This window comes from Nycticebus coucang, chromosome 11 (genome assembly GCF_027406575.1).
Source record: "Nycticebus coucang isolate mNycCou1 chromosome 11, mNycCou1.pri, whole genome shotgun sequence".
Lineage (NCBI taxonomy): Eukaryota > Metazoa > Chordata > Mammalia > Primates > Lorisidae > Nycticebus > Nycticebus coucang.
The window spans coordinates 109829470-109850486 of record NC_069790.1 but is presented as its reverse complement, the minus strand read 5'-3'; the positions used below and the strand labels follow the sequence as shown (position 1 = coordinate 109850486).

General features: G+C 45.1%; 1 protein-coding gene across 2 annotated transcripts in view; it reads left to right on the top strand.

The window, feature by feature from the left end:
* KIAA1549 (KIAA1549 ortholog) overlaps window positions 1–21017 on the top strand; it is a 147327-nt gene that overhangs the window by 49121 nt on the left and 77189 nt on the right. For both annotated transcript variants that reach the window (XM_053553717.1, XM_053553716.1), the window contains exons 2-6: window positions 8817–11465; window positions 14716–14804; window positions 15813–15990; window positions 17327–17457; window positions 19372–19555. In XM_053553717.1, the coding sequence (XP_053409692.1) occupies window positions 8817–11465; window positions 14716–14804; window positions 15813–15990; window positions 17327–17457; window positions 19372–19555 (3231 nt within the window). The remainder of the gene's footprint in view (window positions 1–8816; window positions 11466–14715; window positions 14805–15812; window positions 15991–17326; window positions 17458–19371; window positions 19556–21017) is intronic.

The window sequence follows — 21017 nt, the reverse complement described above, 5'->3', positions numbered from 1 at the left end:
GGGAAGGAGTACGGTGTTCATAATGCCATTAAAAACCTCCTTAGGACAACCTGAGAACTAGGAGAATAAAAGTTTCTGAAGACTTGCTAAGTTGGGTAGCAGTTTAAAGATTGGCTAGTTTTTTGTTCGTTTGTTTTTCTTGAGACATAGTCTCACTCTGTTGGCCCAGGCTAGAGAGCTCTGGTGTCGGCTCTCTCAACCTCAAAGCCCTGGGCTCAGGAGTAGCTGGGACTACAAGTGCCCACCACGATACCTGGCTAGTTTTTTTTTATTTTTAGTAGAGTTGAGGTCTCACTCTTCCTTAGGCTGGTCTCGAACTCCTGGTCAAGCAGTCTGCCCACCTCGGCCTCCAGAATGCTATGGTTGCTGGTGTGGACCACCACGTCCGGTCTGAGGACTACATTTGTTTTTAGATTCTTAGAAATTCTGAGGGGCTAGGGATCTTTGTCTTGTAGTAGATTTAATATCCACAGGGAGTTGAGATGACTCATCATGTTTTGGAAACTCCCCACAGTTTAGCAAAGAAGCAAAAATAGTGGTGCTATTTGGACTAAAGCTTTTTAGAGGTGCCGTCCCCCGGGTTTCCTAGGCCAACCCTCAGAGGAGTTTTTTCCCCCATTGCTTGTGCCAAGGTGTGAGCTGTCCCCAGGTGGCCCAGGGTGCCTCCCAGTCCGAAAGCCTTTGCATAGATTTCAGGAAATAATTTAGGATGATTTTCAACTTAATTTGTTCACCAACAATTTTAATTCAGTGGACTGATTTGACAGAACATGGTGTGGCGCAAAGAGTATTCAGCCTCAGAGAACATGTGAACCTGCCTCCCTGGGCTGGCGCTGGCCCTGTGTGCTATTTTGAGCAAGTCAGCTTAAACCCTTTGAGCCTCATTTGCACTGTGAGGGGATTGGCCTAGGAGATTGAAAAGTCCATGATTCCATGATTGACTACTCTATTTAGGGACGATTTCCAGATAGAAAAATATGACTTAAAAAAAATGGGTAAGAACCCCACATCATTTTGCTTGTGTTAGCCTAAGACAAGTTCCTAGAGATGGCTAGACTCCTCCTCCTTATGTTTAATCACTGAATTGGTGTGGCCGGGCGGCAGGAGCACGGGCCAGTTCCAGGCTGTGACACCCAGCATGGCCAGCACCTGGCCCAGGACAAGAGTGTGGTAGGCACCCTGTAAATATGAGTCATGTGGCCTAAATGGCTGAAAGGCCTTGGAGCTGGCGGCTCGGAGCGAGTGGCAGCAGTGGCTGGGCCACCTGGAGTGATGCAGGAGCCCAGAGCCATGTCCTGCGTGTGGGTGTCACAGTCTGAGAGGCACTGTGTCACCCCAGCCCTTTCCTCTTTCTGTCCTCAAAGAGAGAACCTTTCACTCTTTAGTGAACAAATGCTTTAGAGCTTGAAAATTGATCTCCAGGGCTTGAAATTAGAGTCCCTGATCCCTTTTATGTTATGAGAGAGACTCACCTGGGTTCCTGAATTAACTACAGGAGTAATCCCCCATGGCACTGCAGCTGCTGTCTCTTCAGAGTGGCTTTCTCTCTCCTGGGGCTTGGCCCAGAGAGAGAAAGAAAGCAAAAAAGCATCGCAGCTTGGCACACCTTCCATTTCTTAATAGGAAGTTTTTGTGCCTTCCATTTTCTAGTCACAATTTTTCTGTCCTTTTGGTCACTTTGCCTTTCCCATTCCCTGTCCTTGAAATACAGAGTTGATCTAATTCTAACTTGCTCTGGTTACTTGGGTTCATAAATTAGCCCCTAAACGTTGTTTTTCTTTGTTATTTTATTTCTTGCAGCCTTCCGTTTCATTTGCAAATGTGTTTTTGATTCAATTTATTTATTTATTTATTTATTTGAGGTATTACCCATCATTTTTAATGTGGTTTGAATTTCATTCCAGCTGCAAACATTTGCCTAGGCACTAGGAGGTAACAATTTCAACTATGTATTTTTAAGTTACAAAGGTTAGGAGATGGAGAGAAATACAGGTTAGTGGGGTCTCTATTTTCCAGCAGGAAGTTGAACTGGGGGGTACTCAAATTCAAGAAGATGGCTCAAGTTTCGTGGAGTCTTCAATAAAGTTGGCAGCAGGGTTGAGAAAAAGCAAAGAGGATAGCTTGTATTCCCCATTTGTTTCTGCAGGTAACTGGGGCTCAAAGACTTCAGTAGGATTTTTAGCACCTTCTAGTGGACAAGAAACATTCAGGGCTGTATAATCACGGTCACTGAAATCTGGTGAAACGTACGATGGATTCTTCAGATCATCCAAAAGAAAGTCTTTAGAATCTTAAAGTCTTTCTTCAAGGCCATTTAGCAGCACCTCATCTAACTGGAAAAGCACGGAATTTTTCATGTTTTGCACCATCTGCTTATATTTTCCCCCATTGGCTTCGTGTGGACTTTCCTTCATTTTTCATTAAACTTATATTATCTATTTCTTATTCAGCACCCACATTGAGTAAAGTTTCAGTTTCCCTTGTCATCAGCTTTTGAAGTTCAGAATTGGATGGCTCACTGACATGATCAGAGTCAGGATTCATTTTCTTCCTAGATAGCAATGACTTTAGATCCATCATACTAGCTTCCGTACAGCATTCGCATCTCATCCCTGCTCAGTACAGTGGAACATTGAGGATCTGATTTGTCTTCAGTCAACATTAAATCATTGACTTGGGAAGAAGACACTAACTCCAAAGAAATACTTTTAGTTTCATGTCCAAATAATTCAACGGTCATTAGTCCCTGGATATCTGGTAAAACCAAGTCCAAATCCAGGTCCAGTGATTCTTCACTCACGGATATACTCTGCCTTGACATTTCAGGTTCTTTCCCATCTTTTCCACTTGCTTGATCCCCAGATGAAACAAAGTGTATGGATTCATGTTTCAAAGTAGACAGGACACGGTCAAGGAGACCTTTATTTTTGCCTTCAGCAAGTGTATAACCATTGTTTAGTATCTCCGCAGCTTGTTTCCTCTTCTCTGGTGGAACATGGAAATACTGACAAGCACATTTGGAAGCTGAAGCTGCAGATGAGACTGGAAATGACCTTTCTCTATTCAGGTCTACTATGTAGTCTCCACTCATCAAACTCAAGATAAACTGGAGAATCTGTGTGAACAGCTGCTGTTGCTCACAGTACTTCTGTCTCAGATTTGTCATTTCAAGCCAAAGGGTTGCCTATTCCTAACAATGGCAGCAGAAAAATGTTTCATAGAAAGCTGGAACAATTAAGCCTCTAGGCCAGTGAGTTTACCTGAATATCTTACTTCCACATCTAGAAGACTACCCCTGCTGAATCTGGAGTGTCTGGCGGATTTTTGCTAGGGCGGGGCATCTCATGGGCTGTGGGGAGTTGTGCTGAAACTCTAACTCTAATAGAGGCAGGGAATCACAAGGGGAGAGAGACTTGCCCCATGTTGGAAAGAGCATAGTGTGGGACCCGCACCACTGACCACTGGGGACTGTGGTGACACCTGCCGGCACCCCACCTGCTTCTGCTACCCCTGGGGTGCTGGCCACCAGCTCCCCGCCCAAGTCCTGCGACCTGTGAAGCCTGCAGCCAGCGGCCTGATTCACTTTAAAAAGGATCTTGCTCCCCATTCAGATCTCATATTTCAAAAACCGATTATATTATAGCAGAGTTTTAAAACAGATAGACAAAATGATGCGTCCTTAGGAAAACTTTTCCAATTTATATGATACACAGTGTGACAGAATCATGATTTTGTGAATCTTTCATTTGTACCATCAGTATTTGTTTAGATTTTTTTAACCATATGTTTGCCATTTATTCTTAAATTTGTAAAATTTAAACCTTTACTATAGAGAAGAACAGTTGCTGTGGATGTAGTAAATATGTTTTTTTGGTCCACGCTTGGAATATGACAGGTAAATAAAAGCATTTAGACAAGGAATCCTAGAGCTAGGTTGTATAGAAGACAACAAAGTGCCTGTTATATTTTCATGAGTTGGGGTTGGAGGCGCACACCTGTAATCCCAGCACTTGGGGAGGCTGAGGCAGGAGGATCACACGGAAGTGGGAGTTCAAGACCAGCCTGGGCAACACAGTGAGACCCTCAGTTCTACACAAAAAGAAAATAAAAAGAAATGTTCTCTTTCTTGTGTTGTTTATTCATTTTTAAAAGTTGTATTATGGAGAAAGGATTATGCTCCTTTTAACACATTGCTGACTGGGCACGAGTTACCCAGTGACATGGATAGTTTCTGTATAAAATTGCTAGTCCACAATGTATTAACGTAGCAGCTGTTCCCTGATTTCATTTCTTCTAGGCTTAATTCCTGGTTCTTCCCAATTCAGTCTGTTTTATTCTTTCTCCCCTCCTCATTTCTCAGGTGCTTATAATATAGAATCACTTAGGGCTTCTAACATGTTAACACATTGTTAACCCGTCAGCAATTTGTTAAGGAAGCAGTTTATATCTGGTGGAAGTTTGTGACTTTCAGAGGCTCAGGGAACCATCCAGAAATACTTTATCTACAGGACTACGTATTATTTACAAATTTTAGTATAGACAGACAAAATCTATTCACAGAATTTTGTCTGAGTTCTTGATTTCCATCTCTGCTAGCGAGTCACCAATACCTCTGGCTACCCCTCTTTCAGCTTGTGTGCAATTGTAAAAGCTACTTTAATTCCATATTATAAGTCTTCTGTAAACTCACAAAGTACAGAGCAGTATTGTTCATTGGTACTATCAGTATTTGTTCAGATTTAACCACATGTTTACCATTTATTTATTCGTAAGTTTATTCCTTCTTAGCTCTTCCTAGGGTAATCTTCTTGCAGGATACTCTTGTTCAGAAGCTCCTTCACTGAGGTCATCTGTTGGTGTAACCACTTTTTGTTTGTCTGAAAATGTCTAAATGTCTTTATTTTATGTGTTGGAGAGTTTTATTGATTATTTGGGTCTAAGATGTCTAAGTTATTTTTTCTCAGCACTCAGAGGGTTTTGTTTCCTTGTCATCTGGCTTCAAGTTCTGTGAAGGAGTGATCTGCTGATTTAATTGCTATCCCCTTTTCTGTAATTGGTTTTGCAATTTCTATTTGTCTTTGATGTTCTATGGTATCATCCTGTGTATGGGTATGGGCTTCAAAAAAATTTACCATGCTTGAGATTTCTAGGTCTTTCTGAATTAAGTGATTCATGTGTCAGTCATTAATTTTGGAAAAATATATATATATATTTTTATCTTTTTTGTTTTTTGAGACAGAGTCTCACTTCGTTGTTCTGGGTAGAGTGTCGTGGTTGTCCCAGCTCACAGCAACCTCCAACTCTTGGGCTTAAGCGATTCTCTTGCCTCAGCCTCCTAAGTAGCTGGGACTACAGGCACCCGCCACAACGACCAGCTATTTTTTGGGTGTAGTTGTCATTGCTGTTTGGTGGGCCCAAGATGGATTTGAACCTGCCAGCTCCAGTGTCAGGCACCAAGCCAATTTCGGACAATTCTTAGCAAATATTGTCTCTGTTCCCTCTATTCTTTCTAAAACGTTGATCAAATGTATGTTAGACTGTCTGAGCCTATCTTCTACATCTCATAACTTCTCTTTTTTCTCTGTTGTCCACGCTGGAGTAGCTAACTGCAACCTCAACCTCCTAGGCTCAAGCGATCCTCCCGCCTCAGCCTCCAGAGTAGCTGGGACTATAGGTGTGAACTACCACGCCTGGCTAATTTTTCTAATTTTAGTAGAGATGGGGTCTTGCTCTTTTCCAGGCTGGTCTTGAGCTCCTGAACTCAAGAGATCCTCCCCGTTTAGCCTCCCAGAGTGCTCAGATTACAGGTGTGAGCCACTGTGCCTGGCCAGCTTCTCTTTTTTTATGTTTCTCATCTCTTTGTTACTCTCTCCCCACTCTGAGTAATTTCTTCTATCCCCCGGTTCCCTAAGTCTTGATTCTGCTATGTCTAAATTGCTATTTTACATGTATATTGAGTTAGAAATTTTTAATTTTAGTATTTTTTATATTTTTAAATGTTGTTTCTTTTCCAAATATTACTGGACAGTTTTCATAGTCTCTTGCTTGTTATTCATGTTTTCAGTTTCCTCTTTATTATTTCAAATGAATTAAACATACTTTAAGGAATGTATCCGATAATTTCAACATCTGAGGTCTTTATAGAAATGATTCTGTTTGTATGGGTATTTTTGTATTTTACTTTTTTGGTGGGGTTTCTCTTGACTTTTAGTTCACTTGTGATTTCTAAGAACGTGCTCATATTTGTTGCAGCCCTAGCTCCAGGCATACTCTGATACCTGGCTTGAGAGTGTGTGCACTTTTGAGGATGATTTGGAGACCAGGTCCACTTCAAATGTTGATCCTCAGCCTATACTTACTAGGACCATGCAAATAGTATAGGTTCCAAACTTGGGGAGACTTTGTATTTAGTAGTTGGACAAAGTCAAAGTTGAGACCAATGCTCTTTTTTTTTTTTGAGGGGAGCTTTAACAATAGAAATTTATTATCTTACAGTTTTAGAGGCCAGAAGTCTAAGATGGGAGTGTCAGCAGGCTATGAGGGGGAATGTGTTCCGGGCTTCTCTGGCTTCCGGTGGTTTGCCGGCAAGCTTTGGCGCTTCTTGTGATCAGATGCGTCACTCTGATCACTGCCTTTGTTTTCACATGGTGTTCTCCTTCTGTGCGTGTCTGTGTCCACATTGTCCCTTCAAAAGGACATCAGGCAGGTTAGATGAGGGACCTACTGTGGTATGACCTCCTCTTAACTAATAACCTTCACAATAATCCTGTGTCTGAGTATGGTACACTGTCAGGTCCTGGGGGCCAGGACTACAACACAGGGGTGTCTAGGGGGATACAGTTCAACCTGCAGCAGACTAAACCCAGACTAAACCTCTTAGTCTGCGTTTTCCCCAGAAAGCAGAGCCTGAGATGAGGGTTCATGTGCAGATATTTTATTCCAGGACCTGATCCCAGGAAACAGAAGTGAGAGATTGGGCAGAGTTCAGCCGGGAGGAGGGAAAGTTAGCCCAAGGTGTTCTCAAGCCAGACCCTGTTGGAGACAGATACTTGTCTTGCTGTCCTGAGGGCTGGATATTTTTTTCTTAGTTCACTCTTTCCCTGAGGGTATGACACTTTTTGAGCCTCCACTTGTGGAAGATGGTCTTCAGATGGGTGCTCTGCTTGTCTAGGCCAAATCCTTGCCCCTCACTCCCCTGTGGCCTAAGCACCAGGTCATCTGGTCCAGTGACCCCTTGGCCGTCTGTGTACTTCAGTGCCCAGTCACTGCCCCTGTCCAGCCCCTGCTTGATGCTTGTGCTCAGCGTGTTCACCCTATTGTCTTGTGGGCTCATCCAGTCACTTCAAAGGAGGTTTTAAAACTTATATTATTAACTGTTCTTCAGTGTTCCGGAGTGGACGGTTTCATTCTAGTCTGCTGTATTGTCAGAAATAGAATAGAAATAATTCACTTAAAGGAAAAATAATGTGAATTTAAGATGATACCACTTGTGTCTTGATAGACTATTGGTGAAGAGAAAGGAGAGACTTGCTCATGATGGTGGCTCAGTTAGGGCCCAGCCTGGGCTACAGTGGACTGTCCTGGGCCCTGGACCTCCATCAGTGCCTGGGCTGTCACTTGTCCTGCTTCTCTAGGCACCTGTTGTGTTTGAATGATAGGTGGGGATACATCAGTGTATTGAATAAGGACAGCTGTCGCAAGGATAAAGAATACGAAAGTTTGAATGGAGAATAGGATGACTTAGGCCCATGTCAAAGCTTGGTATCCTCATACACCATTTGTTCATTCGTTGCACTGATGTTTATTGAGCTCTTATTTTATGTTATTCACTGTGCTGGGAGTCTAATGAGCAGACAGTGAATTTCAGTGGACGTAATAAGGGATATGACAAGGAGAAGCCTGGGGAGAGGCACTAACCCACCTCTGGAGGGTTGAGGAAAGAGGTCGTATCAATGCTGAAGGACCCGGAGGAGTAACCCAGGTTGAGAGTTGGGGGAGGAGGATGTGCATAGTCATCAAGGCCTGAGAGAATCTGGGTTTGGAGAACTGCAGGTTGCTCATTTGTCCAGAGCACAGGAGGGGAGGACAGAGAGTCGGGGTGGGCTTGGGCCTTCAAGTGGGAGGCCTCGGGAGCTGTGTGTGGGAGCACCACTGGGGAACTGAGCACCTCTCCCCCTGGGTAGCAGGTGATGCCGTCAGACTGGTCTTGTTCATGCTCTTAGGGGCCAGCTGCTATCATGGAAAGAAAACTCATGGGCTTTGGCATCAAGGCAGCCTTATGTTTAGATTCCAGCTCCACTGTCTGGTGGCCCTGTAATTGGTTTGTTTACCTTCTCTGAACCTCTCTTTCTTCATGTGATGGATGGGGAAGAAAGGACTAGACAGCCTCCCCGGCTCCTCCTTTTCCAGTATTGTGCAGTTCTATTGGGATGAGTCTGCATTGTTAGAAAATAAGAGGCAGGGTGGCGCCTGTGGCTCAAGGAGTGGGGCACCGGTCCCATATGCTGGAGGTGGCAGGTTCAAACCCAGCCCCGGCCAAAAACCACAAAAAAAAAAAAAAAAAAGAAAATATGAGGCAAAAATATGTAAATGCAGTATATACACCAACCTGCACGGCTTAAGTACAAATGGTTCAGGTTTTTGAATATTTGCAGGTATCATCTTGATGGCAATTTCTGGCCTCCAGCTAGCTGTTTAACTTCTACGGGTCATGGACATCCACAGCGAATGGATGTTTGTTGAATGAATGAATTTTCACTCCTGAAACAAAACGTTAGCAGTATGTATGACTAATCCAGCTTTGATTTTCTTGATAGATCAGCTCTCTCCGGAACAGCACAATCTTTCTCTCTCCTCCGAGGAGCTCATGCTGAAGAGAAGCCCCATGCACAGTGCTGCACAAGTGGCCTTAACAGAAACTGCCCCAGGGTCCCAGCAGAGCAGCTCTCTCCATGTCACACCCTCTCCATCTGCCACTACGTTTTTTAACCAAGGAAAACGGACCCAAAGTACAGCGGATCACAGCATCTTTGTGGCTAGTTACATGTCAATGACAAGTAATGAGGTGGCCCTGGATGAAGATGAAATGGATAACTTCCTGCCAGAGGCTCACTGGGCCACCCTCCGGGTAGCTTCTGCAGTGCAGTATACCAGAGTCAGCTCGCCACGGCTGCCTGAGGGACCCTCACAACCCGTGCTCACTCTGGCATCACCCGTGACCTCTTCACAAGATAAAGAAGTGACATCAGCCTGGCAGACCCCAGTGCAACAACCAGCAGCACACGCTGAGCCCCGCACTCATTTCAGCGCCTTTCAATCAGCTTTTCCCACCTCTGAGGGCATAATTCCAACTCCTACCAGGAATTTGGTGCTTTATCATCCTGATATTTACAGTCAGTTATCAAGAAGGACTTTGCCAGAGATTGTGGCTTCTGTAACAAAGGAAGCGGAAACCCCCGTCCTTTCTAGTTCTGGGTCTTCAGTGCCTCGACAAGTAGGCGACAGCTTTACCCACCACCTGTTCCCCTCCTGGGGGGAGGTCTCACAACCTCCAGAGGAGGTCTCAGCCACAAGTACAGTTAGATACCCTCCTGTGAGCGCTGTGTTGAGTCAAAGCCTGGAAGAAGCCATCTCTCCAAGAGCGTCCCCTGCCGGGGCGGCGTCACACACTGCCCTTGCATTCAGCAGTCCACGTTCTGCCTGGTTTTCAGCTCCCCTTGCATTTGTACCCTTTTTGACCCAACCCGCTGATGTTTCATACAACCCCTTTCTTCCCAGTGACTCCAGTGAAATGTCAGAGTTGCTTGGCAGTTCAGCGGTCCTTAGTCACGTGGACGACCCTCATGTGCTGAGCCCAGTGTCTCCATTCCGGCCCTACACTTGGTGCGTGTCCTGCAGCGTGTTGTCACCTCGGCAAGTTCCGGCCACCAGTCTTGTGGAGAAAGACGTGGGATCAGGGGATGGTGCGGAACCCCTGTCCCTGACCATGTTGGAGCAAAGAAGCGTGACTCCACCGAGCAGTGTCGTAGAGGACTTCACCGAATTTGAGGAAGACCCTCAAGAATTCAATACGCTTTTCCCCTCGAGACCCATCGTCTCACTTTCCTCTAGAACTGTGGAAATCTCAGACGTTGGCGCTTCAGGTGAGGTGGAGATGAACAGGGTTGTGACCATGCCCGTGTACCCTTCCCACAGCCACCTCTCTGCTCCAGCACCGCCTGGTCCTACTGCTGCCCCGTCCTCTGTTGCTGAAGCCTACGCCGTGCCACCCAGCGTGAGCCCTGCGTTTTTCTCGGTCATCACCAGCGTTCTCCTGGACTCATCTCTCTCTGTCACAGCAAACAAAAACACACCCTTGGCTGCCATCAGAGACCCGAGTCTTCTTCCTTCTTATAGTTTGGTTCCTTCAGTGGAGCCTTCATTTTTCTCTGACCAAGAAGCTACCACTATTTTAGAACACAGACCCGGAAGCATTTTGGATTTTGCGTCTAGCTTTTCCTCAACTCCCCCTCTGGGGTTCAGCAGCTCCGTCCCTTCCCTGTTGGAAGCACTTGCTTCTCCGTCTCTGATGTCAGGTGACTCGTCACCCTCCCTGTCTCAGTCTTTTTCTCCCTTGGTGGAGGCATTCCCGTTGTCCAGCTCTATGGATTTGTGGTCACCTCAGCCTTCTCTTCTTAATTCCACAAGTCTCGAGTTTCCTCAGCTCTGGCCGAGTTCAGACCTGCCTTTATACCCTGCCACTTTCCTGTCGAGTCCTTCTGACACGTCACCACCATCAGGCTTTCCCTCTGGTTCTCCCAAGTTCCCTGAAGCATCAAAGGTCTCCCTGACAAATTCTGAAGCTCATTTTACCTCAGCTGTCACTGAAACTACCTCCTGTTTTGAGTTTTCACTCATTTCTTGTGAATCTGTAGTCACCACACTGGTGCCCTCCAGCTCTGAGCCTGTCCTCGGCATCCTGACTGCTGGGACTCATGTCACGTCGACGGCTTTCCCTGTGACACCTGTTTTAACTGAGTCTTCCTTGTTCTCAACTCTGATGCCTTCTGATGACAGAGTCCGTGCCACAGATGGCCACTCGTCTGTCTCAGCCTCTTTCTCCAGAGCCATTCCCACCAGTACAGCGTTATTCACCGATGTGTACCTGTCATCTGCATCCTCGTCTGTCTCTGAGGGGACCCCCTCACCTCTGCCGACAGAGCTGATTGTCATGGACCCGAACACCTCTGCTGAGCCGGGCTCCTCTGACACCAGTGCTGCCACTGCTCTGCCCACTGACACCACCCTGAATAGCAACACCACGGGTCAGAGCTCCCGGGAGAGCCCTGCTGCACCCCCCCTTCCCTCCCTGCGTCCTGTGACCACCTTCACTTTTGAAGCAACGGTGGACACTCCAGCGCTGGCTACTGCCAAGCCCCCGTATGTGTGTGATATCACCATTCCTGATGCCTATTTGATCACAACTGGTAAGTCTCTGGTTCTCCCTGGGAGGGGCTGGACTTTCTAAGGTGCATGTGTGCAGTGCTCCTGAGATTCAGAATGTCACGGTCACGTGTAGGCACTGGGCTGGGGTAACTCCTGGGATGCGATCCTCCGTGCTGTGCCTGCCTTCGTGGGTTCTCAGACAGTTAGCTTCTGTTTCCTCAACTATTAGAGCTGATGGTGGGACCTATTGCATTGGGTTATTGTCAAGATTTAAATGCGTAAGTGTGTGTAAAATACTTAGTTCAGTGCTTGGCACATGGGAAGCACCCACAGAATATTACATGTTAGTAGTTGTAATAAGAGCAAATCAAAGATTTTAATGAGCCCTAGAAGATTTTGGGGGCATCTTTGGTCTTGGAACTCATAACCCACCGGCTGTGTAGATAACACAATTAAAACACTTCCATGTTTCATTCAAGCAGTGAGCTGGTCAAGTGTGTAAGGGCTGCCCTTGCAGTTTTTTTTATTGATTTACTATTCTTGCTCATCCTTGAAAGATGGGTGCACCTTGCTCTTGTCGATTCTTGTAAATGTTACTTGAATCCTGTGGAAGGAAAAATGAAGTGGCTTAAACTTCCCCTGAATCCGGTCACAGGCTTGCTCCTCTTCCTGACTGTAGCCTGAGTTGTGTGGCCACTGTGACCACAGCACACTGGCAGACAGCCCAGGACATGCCTCTTTGAGGAGACTTCCTTCAGGGCTGACGTCCAGCAGCTGGACCTAATGCTGACAAACCCTGCTCTGGGGTTGATTTGGGTGGGGGCGGAGGACAGAGGGAAGACGGGCGGAGAAGATGGCAGAAGAGTTAGAGGAGTGGACCAGGAAGGAGTGGAGAGTATGGAGGGGAGATGGTGAGAGAACATGCCTGGTCTTCTCCCTCCGTGCTGAGGGAGGCGGGCCGCAGAGCCCCCTCTGAGTAGCCCCTGCTCCCCATAGCCCAAAGGGAACCACTTGCTAATTCATGTGATGAATGATTATTGAGTATTTAGCATGTGTGAGATGCTTCTAGAAGTTTTAAGGGATGCTCAGATGAATAAGCCATGGCCCCATCCTAGTAGGAGCTCAGAGCCATGTTTTTCTGGTGGCTGCAATAAAAATGCTTAGAGTTCTCTAGGAGCGCCCGTTTGGGGTGATCAGGGACAGGGTTGGAAGAATGTGAAATCGGAGAGTAGTGTGTGTTGTCATTTGGGTGTTTTTAACAGCTTTTTGGAGTGAAGGTTGCGCCCGCTGAAAATGTATAGTTTCAGTGAATGTCCAGAGTTGTGCATGGGTGTCCATACTGTTACACTGTATTTTTTAGTGGAGGTAAATGCCATGTTTTGCTTTCCGTGACACCTTTGACCCAGAGGAAGGATGGTTCATTTCCAGTCTTCCTTTAGATTTGACCTTGGTTTCTTTGTAGTAATTACCCATTAGTGAGAGTCCAGAGAGGGAGTGGAGCTCTGGAATGAAGTAGGACCACCCTGGATGCTGTTGGTCCATGGTGGACTCTCAGGAAGGCCCTTGGCCATGAGCAGCCTGTGACAGGTGGCTGCCCTGCCCGCACAGAGCCTTTCTGACTCTGCATCCCCTCTGGAGGTCTCCTTTGCCTCTCTCTTGTTAGCTCTGGACATTTTGGGAAACATCTGCAAGATATTCCTTTGCTGAAGATCCCTTTTCCCAAAGACTCAGGTCCTTGTTTCCCCACGTGCAGTTTCACATCTTACTCAGATTAGCTATCAGAGGCGGAGGCCACAGTGATGGCCCTGGGGGCCGTGCAGAGTTGCCCTGGGGAGGAGCTCCTGAGTGATTCCTTCAGTTGTAGGCGGCTCCTTGCAATGTGAACTTCCTGTTCTCCTCATTATCGTTTTCTGTCTCTGACTTCCCACTCTGCCTCTCCTCTCCAAGTTCAGCTGTTGAGACCCTCTCTCTCTCTCCTTCTCTCCTTCCTCCCTTTCTCCTCCTGCTTCCCTCCCCCCACCCTCGCTTGCTTCTTTACACACGGTGCCTGTCCTGCTTTCTGCCCTTTCCCCTCCCCTTCCCACACATTTTGTCTTTCCTTTAGAGTCCACACCATATTCTGTTCCCCGTGGAGCCTGTGTGGGCCTTGCTGAGTTGGTGTGACCCAGCAAGGTGATGGGCTATGGATTCATTCTAATGGGCTCATGAACTAAAGAAGCCCCCCCTTTAAAAATCATTTGGATCACTGATTCACAGGAAAAACTGTCAAATATTACTTAAACATTTGTTTTTTAACAAATGAAGGATAAAGAGTATTCTCTTTCCAGTTTTAGAATTTAAAATAAGGAAATGTGAAACTGAATAATAATATCAAAGATACTGCAATTTTACCTTATGGGAAGTTTATGGCCAAGGTAAGAAAAAAACAATGGGGAAAAGAGCAACTGAGAAACGTGCTTACTTATTAGAATAGATTCTTTTTTTTTTTTTTTTTTTTTTTTGAGACAGAGTTTCACTTTGTTGCCCTTGGTAGAGTGCTGTGGCATCACAGCTCACAGCAACCTCCAGCTCTTGGGCTTAGGTGATTCTCTTGCCTCAGCCTCCCGAGTAGCTGGGATTACAGGTGCCTGCCACATATTAGAATAGATTCTTATGTAAAGCATCTTAAATATGAAAATCTTTGAATAGAATTAGACTTTAGTATGAGAGGTATTTTATTTCCTACATAAGAATTGTGAAAATCTCCTCCCCCGATTTTATTTGTGGTAAAAACTCTTCAACTTCTGCTTTGAAAATATGAGATAGGAGACCTCATTTTATAGAAAAAGACATCATCTAGTTTTGTTGAGTAACATGTTAAGGCCTTTTAAAGTGTGTGTGTGTGTGTGTTTTCCCTGAGAGCTTTTAAAGCCTCATGTTTTACCATTAGGGCCATACCCAGGAGACAGCCTGGATCTGTCCAGGTAAAAATAAGAACTAGGAGCTCCTTGTCCCCTGGCTGGGTTGTAGTGCCTGATTCCTAATCTTACCTACCAAAGGCAAAGGGGGTTCTGTGCACAGTGTCCCCGCTGTTCACCTGGTGGTGTCACAGTCTTCCCTGCTACTCCTCGGTAAGTAGTCAGAAGCAGTTAGATCCTCCAGCTCTGTTCTGACCTGGTCTGGGCCTTATTTTACAAAGAGACTTTTGCAGCTGCTAACATACTCTGGCATGGAGCTGGGGTCTGGAACTGGGACGCCATCATTGTTCACAGTGACACTAAAATGCATTTGATGGTTGGCTTTCGTTTGTAGTGCTGGCCAAAAGAGCCGTGCAGGAGTACATCATCACATCCATCAAAGAAGTGCTGAGGATTCACTTCAACCGTGCAGTGGAGCTGAAGGTGAGTCCCGGGGAGCATGAGTCCTGATGGGACCAGGGCAGACAGGGCCTGGAGGCGGGCTGGAGGCAGGTGATGGTGTCTACGGAATCATCCGCCTTCCTCTCTTCCCTCCGTAGTCCTGGTTAGTTCCTACTCATCCCACTCTAATGCTGCCATATCAGGGAAGGCTTTCCTAACCCCAGACAAGGTCAGGTATAGTCCCTGGGGAGATGTTGGCAGAGTTGGAACAAAAGGGCTCTCAGGCCAGAGGTGGCAGAGTCTGGGGCCATAGTGTTTTGCTTTCCTTAATGTCCATTAAAGGACTTGGATTTGAGTTTAAATAAGATTTTAGAGTGAGTACGTGAATATCTTTCTGTGTACTTAGTGAGACACAGTCCCAGATCTTTTCCTCCCTGATGTGCCTAGAAAGCCATGCTTTATCAGAGATGTGACCTCCAGAACCAGGGGCACGGGTGGCTGTTAAGTGGGGTGCATCTGAATTTACATGTGCTGTACGTATAACACACCAGATTTCGAAAATGAAGTGAAAAATGAAACATAAACTATCTCAATTGTTTTTTTGGTATTGACTGCACATTGAAATAATATTTCGGATACATTGGATTAAATAAAATGCATTTAAAATTAGACTGTTCTTATGTTTTTTAATGTGGCCACTAGAAATTTAAAAATTATGTTAAGAGACTCCTACTGTATTTATTTTGGACAGGCTGGGCAGTCCTGCTCAGTGGCATGTGTCCCCTTTCCTATGTGGCTTAAATACAACAAGCACCTTGAATTCTCCATAACTCATTATTCATTTCAAGTGATTGACTGCTCTTTCTCTTGTAACTCCCTGCTGTTTTGAGAAGGTTGGCAGAGAGTAAAACGAACAACGAAAATAAAGTGATCATCTATGAAGCACCACTCCTTTGCTGGAAACTACCAGTTTATTTTCTTACTTTATTTATTCTGCTAACACAAGTTCTTCTAAGTTTAAATTGTCTTTTGTATTTTTTATTTCCCCAGGTTTATGAACTATTCACTGACTTCACTTTTCTGGTAACATCTGGGCCTTTCGTTTACACAGCCATCTCAGTCATAAATGTACTCATCAACAGTAAACTGATGCGTGATCAGTCTCCTTTAATCCTGTCTGTGAAACCTTCTTTCCTGGTGCCGGAGTCCAGGTTCCACGTTCAAACAGGTGAGGCAACGGAGCATAGTTGTTTTCATTTGTAAATATGATTTAATTTTATTTTTAAAAAGTTTAAAAAAATTGAGAACCATTTTTTAAATTTATCATTTAATTAAGATGCCCTTTATTATTTATTATGGCAAGTCTCAAGCATCCACAGAAGCTCAGAGGATGGTTTAATGAACCCATGTGTACCCCTGGTGTGGCTTTTACAATTTTCAGCTCCTGGCTAGTCTTTTCAAATCTATACCCATCTCTGCTTCCCCTCCTCTCACATTATTCTGAAGTAAACCTCAGGCATCATAGCATGTCATTGATAAATATTTCAGCCATGCTTCTAAAAGATAGACTATTTAATGTGTATATATACGCACACACATATGTACACACATACGTATACATCTGTCTACAATATCATCACATCCCCTAGAGTTACTGGTAAAATTCCTTAGTATATGGTATTTACCTTTTTATTAGGAACATTTTCAAATATATAAGCAAAAGTCAAGAGAAAAACATATTAAGTCCACATATACCCATCACTAAGCTTAAAACATCACCAACATTTTAATTTAGTTTTTTTTTTTTTTTTTTTTTTGTAGTTTTTGGCTAGGGCTTGGTTTGAACCCGCCACCCTCCGGCATATGGGGCCGGCACCCTACTCCTTTGAGCCACAGGCGCTGCCCTAGTTTTTTTTTTTTTTGCAGTTTTTGGCCAGGGCTGGGCTTGAACCCACCACCTTTGGCATATGGGGCCGGCGCCCTACTCCTTTGAGCCACAGGCGCCGCCCTGTTGTTTGTTTTTTGAGGCAGAATCTCACTCTTTTCCCCTAGGTAGAGTGCCATGGCATCACCATAGCTCACAGCAACCTCAAACTCTTGAGCTTGAGCAGTCCTCTTGCCTCAGCCTCCCAAGTAGCTGGTACTACTAACAATTTGTTTTGTCTGTCCGCCATGAACTTTTTTCGAAGACGTTAGAGTGTTTGAAAGCAATGCTAGATATCCTGTCACTTTCCCCCATAAATACGTAAGTGTTCATCAGTGATGAATTTATATGTATCGGAAATGTTTCAGTCATTTGCATCCTCTGATGCTCACATTTTATCCTGGGTATTTTAACATTTTAAAATGATTCCAGTCGCCTTCATGTTGCCTGTATTCACTTGGTACAAAGCTCCTTCTACGTTTCAGTGGGATAATATATACATAGAAATGGCACATCACAGGGCTTCATCCCACGCTGTGGATGAATTAGTTGACTTAGATACTATTTTTTCCCCCTCTTTGTTCCTTAATACATGAGAAGTACCTTGTCGTGGGCCTTTGATGGCTGTCCTTCTTTTCAGTACTTCAGTTTGTGCCTCCCAGTGTGGACACTGGCTTCTGCAACTTCACCCAGCGCATCGAGAAGGGCCTGATGACAGCTCTCTCTGAAGTGAGAAAGCACCACCAGGGGACGTACAACCTCACAGCGCAGGTGAGAGCGGCGCTGAAGGCGGAATGGAATGCTTTAGCCTTCACAGGGGTATATACTTCCTAGCGTTTCACTGAAGATGTGCTTTCCTCTCTCCAGTGGAGGAAATCTGGGATCATCCCTTCCTATGGGACAGGGTCTGTGCAGCTCGAATGGGCTAAGCGTCTGTGAAGGTTGTAGAGCAGCGATCCCCAGGGAGCTCAGATAGGCTGAGCTGAAGAGATTACCATATGCAGGAAATACAAGAATGTTCCAAAAAATCTAATATCCAGTGGGGGAATGCCTCCGTGGAATGGCAGTCCCACGTTATGGAATACCGGGGGATGCAGTGTTTTGCTCCTGACACGGCATAGCCACAGTCAGGACTGGCCCTGTAAGTGTGTATGGAAACTGCGGATGTTTCTACATTTCTTTTTTCCCATCTCCATTCTTCATGTTCTCTTTCTGAAATGGATGTCAATTTTGGCTCTTCTGGATCCACCTTCCATGTTTATTTTTTCTTCATACTTTCCATCTCTTTTATTCTCTGTTTTTACAGAATTGTTAGACTTTGTTCTCCAAGTCATTTAGTCTTCAGCTGTGTTCATTGTATTATTCAGTCCCTCTATGCATTTTTTTCTTTCAGCAGTCATTTTTTTTTTTTTCATTGCTCTTTGCTCCCTTTTCATTGCAGCCTGTCCTGCAGTGATGCGGGATCGTCTCGAATGTCACCTTGAAACTCTCTGTAGACGTTATTTAGAATTAAAAAGAAATTATCCTCCATTTCCTAAGTTCCCTTAGTTTTCCCTGCAGTCTGTGCTCTGTGTATCCACCTTGCTCATTGCTTCTGTGTTGTTAGTTTCTAGAAGTGTCTGGAGACGGTTGGTTGGTGGTTAGGAATGAGGGACCAGCTTGTTTGTGTGGGTAGCGCATGTGGCTTCGTCTTCAGCTGTGGGGTCTGTTTCTGCACCAGCCCCTCCTTTTCATGGGAGAATTCTTCAAAGTGCCAGGTGCTGTGTCCATGCAGGACTCTTGACGTGGTCAGAGCCAGACAGAGAGCCCTTCTGTCCACTGTTAAGATAAGGCATCTTTTCCCTGGGGATGGGAAACTTTAGTGTGTTCTCAGGGAGAGCTAACCGCTTTTTTTTTTTTTTTTTTTTTGGTTTTCTTCCCTTCTTTGTTGTGTGCACTAGAGTTACCTCAGCCTCTGTCCAGCTTTTGGCTTAGAGCCCATGCCCACCATGGGTCTTAGCCCTCATAGGCAGGCAGTTCATCTTCCCCAGGGAGCAATTCTTTGGGCTATTCTGGGTGAAGATGTAGCTGCTGCTGGCACCTCTGTGTTAGGCTGGGTGTGGCAGTCAGGAAGGAGGGGAGGGCAATTGCCTCAGCTCTTTGGAACACAGACTCTTAATTAACTCTGCTGATGACCATGTGGCAGCCCACTTGCAATCTCCTTCCTGCTGACCTCTGCTGCAGAGCCCCCGGGCCCTCGTGGGCAGAGGCCTCTGAGCTCTGCTGTGGTCTGCGCCCGTGTGTGTTTTGGGTCTCTGTTACCTCTGTTCTGGTTTATATCAGTATGATCCGGCCTTTCTCCGTCTTCCAGAAGTTTGACAGAATCTCTGGTTTTCTTCCAGTTTCAGTGCTGTTGTGGAGTTATTTCCCTTTGTTCAGCTTATTGTTATTTCAGTAGGATTTGGGGTGAGAGGGAGAGAGGGAGGGCTCTAAATACATGTGTTTAGTTCCTCCCTTAATGTAAGAAACATTTTCAAAAAACCGAGCGTGGAAAGTCATATGAAAGGAAACCAGGTTAGAAAGCCAATTTCTCTTCCTTTAAAAACTTTATCTCCTTTTAAAAAACATGAGAGAGAAATCCTAATCGAGCTTCCCATCGAATGTTTTAATTTATTGCCAAAGCTTATTCTGACTTCACCCTTTCAGATCTTGAATATCACCATCAGTTCCTCGAGGGTGGCTCCTCGGCGGGGCCCAGTGAATATTATTTTTGCTGTTAAGAGCGCGCAGGGATTTTTGAATGGGTCAGAGGTGAGCGAACTGCTCAGGAACTTGAGCGTGGTGGAGTTCAGTTTCTACCTGGGATACCCAGTGCTGCAGATTGCCGAGCGTGAGTACCGTGCTGCTTTGATGTGATATTTCTGTTGCTGGACCTCTTTTTAAAACTTTCTAGAGGTTTCTTTCTTTCTTTTTTTTTTTTGACTGCTGTTTTGGGTTTATAGCAAATATGATTGGAAGGTTCAGAGATTTTTCCTGTATGCCTCCTGCTCCCACATATTTACAGCCTCCCCCATCATTAACACCCCCCACCAGAGTGGCACATTTGTTAACAATCCATGAACCTGCACCCACACGTCGTCATCACTCACAGTCTACGTGAGGTTTCACTCTCGGCATTGTGCATTCTCTGGGTTTGGATAAATGTGCAAGGGCATGTATGTACCATTATAGAATCATCCAGAGTAATTTCATTGAGACCTTTTCATTCAAAGAAATAGTGGACTGAACTCCAGAATATAAATGAGATAATATCGGAATTTCTCACATTCAAACCAGGGGGTTTCACAAGCCCTCCTTACCCACTCCTTACCCAATAATAGGGGGGTCTATGATTCTCTTCTCAGAGTAAAGGGGCACTGTTAACAAGTTCCCCAACTCTGGAAAAAGACAAAACTGTGGGGATGGAGAACAGATCTGGGGTGAAGGATAGGAGCTTTCTAAGTTTGACTACAAAAAAGGTAGCAGAAGGCAATTTGAAAGGGGGATGATGAAACTTTTCTATATCTTCATTGTGGTGATTATGCAACTTCATGCATTAACCAAAACTGCCTGCCATAAAGGGTAAAGTTTACTGTGTCAATTTTAACATAAAAATAATAAATGAAAACAAAACCTTTCTTTAGATTCACGTGGTACGTGAAAGCAGCAGGGGAGATGGGAGGAACGTTTTACTTCAAAACCCTGTAGAATCCAGGGTTGAAGTTAGGCAGAAAATATACACGTATCAAATTCTTTTTCAAAAGGAAACAACCAAATGGCCTAATGATTTTTAATGTATTTCAGTCTATTGTTTTTTTTTTTTTTGTGGTTTTTGACCAGGGCTGGGTTTGAACCCACCACCTCTGGCATATGGGGCCAGCGCCCTACCCCTTTGAGCCACAGGAGCCACCCCAGTCTATTGTTAATTAAACTAAAAACAATAACTTTACCAGTTATTCTATATAAAAGTAGACAGGGATAAATTTATTTTTTTCTTTTTTGAGGCAGAGCCTCAAGCTGTTGCCTTGGGTTGAGTGCTGTGGCATCACGGCTCACAGCAACCTCCAACTCCTGGGCTGAAGCGATTCTCCTGCCTCCATCTCCCAAGTAGCTGGGACTACAGGCACCTGCCACAACGCCCGGCTATTTTTTGGTTGTAGCCATTTTTGTTGTTTGGTGGCCTGGGCTGGATTTGAACCTGCCAGCTCAGGTGTATGTGGCTGGCGCCTTAGCCGCTTGAGCCACAGGCACCGAGCCAAAAAATTGTTATTTACAAATAGCAACTTAAAGTTGTGCTTAGTGCTCTTATGGCT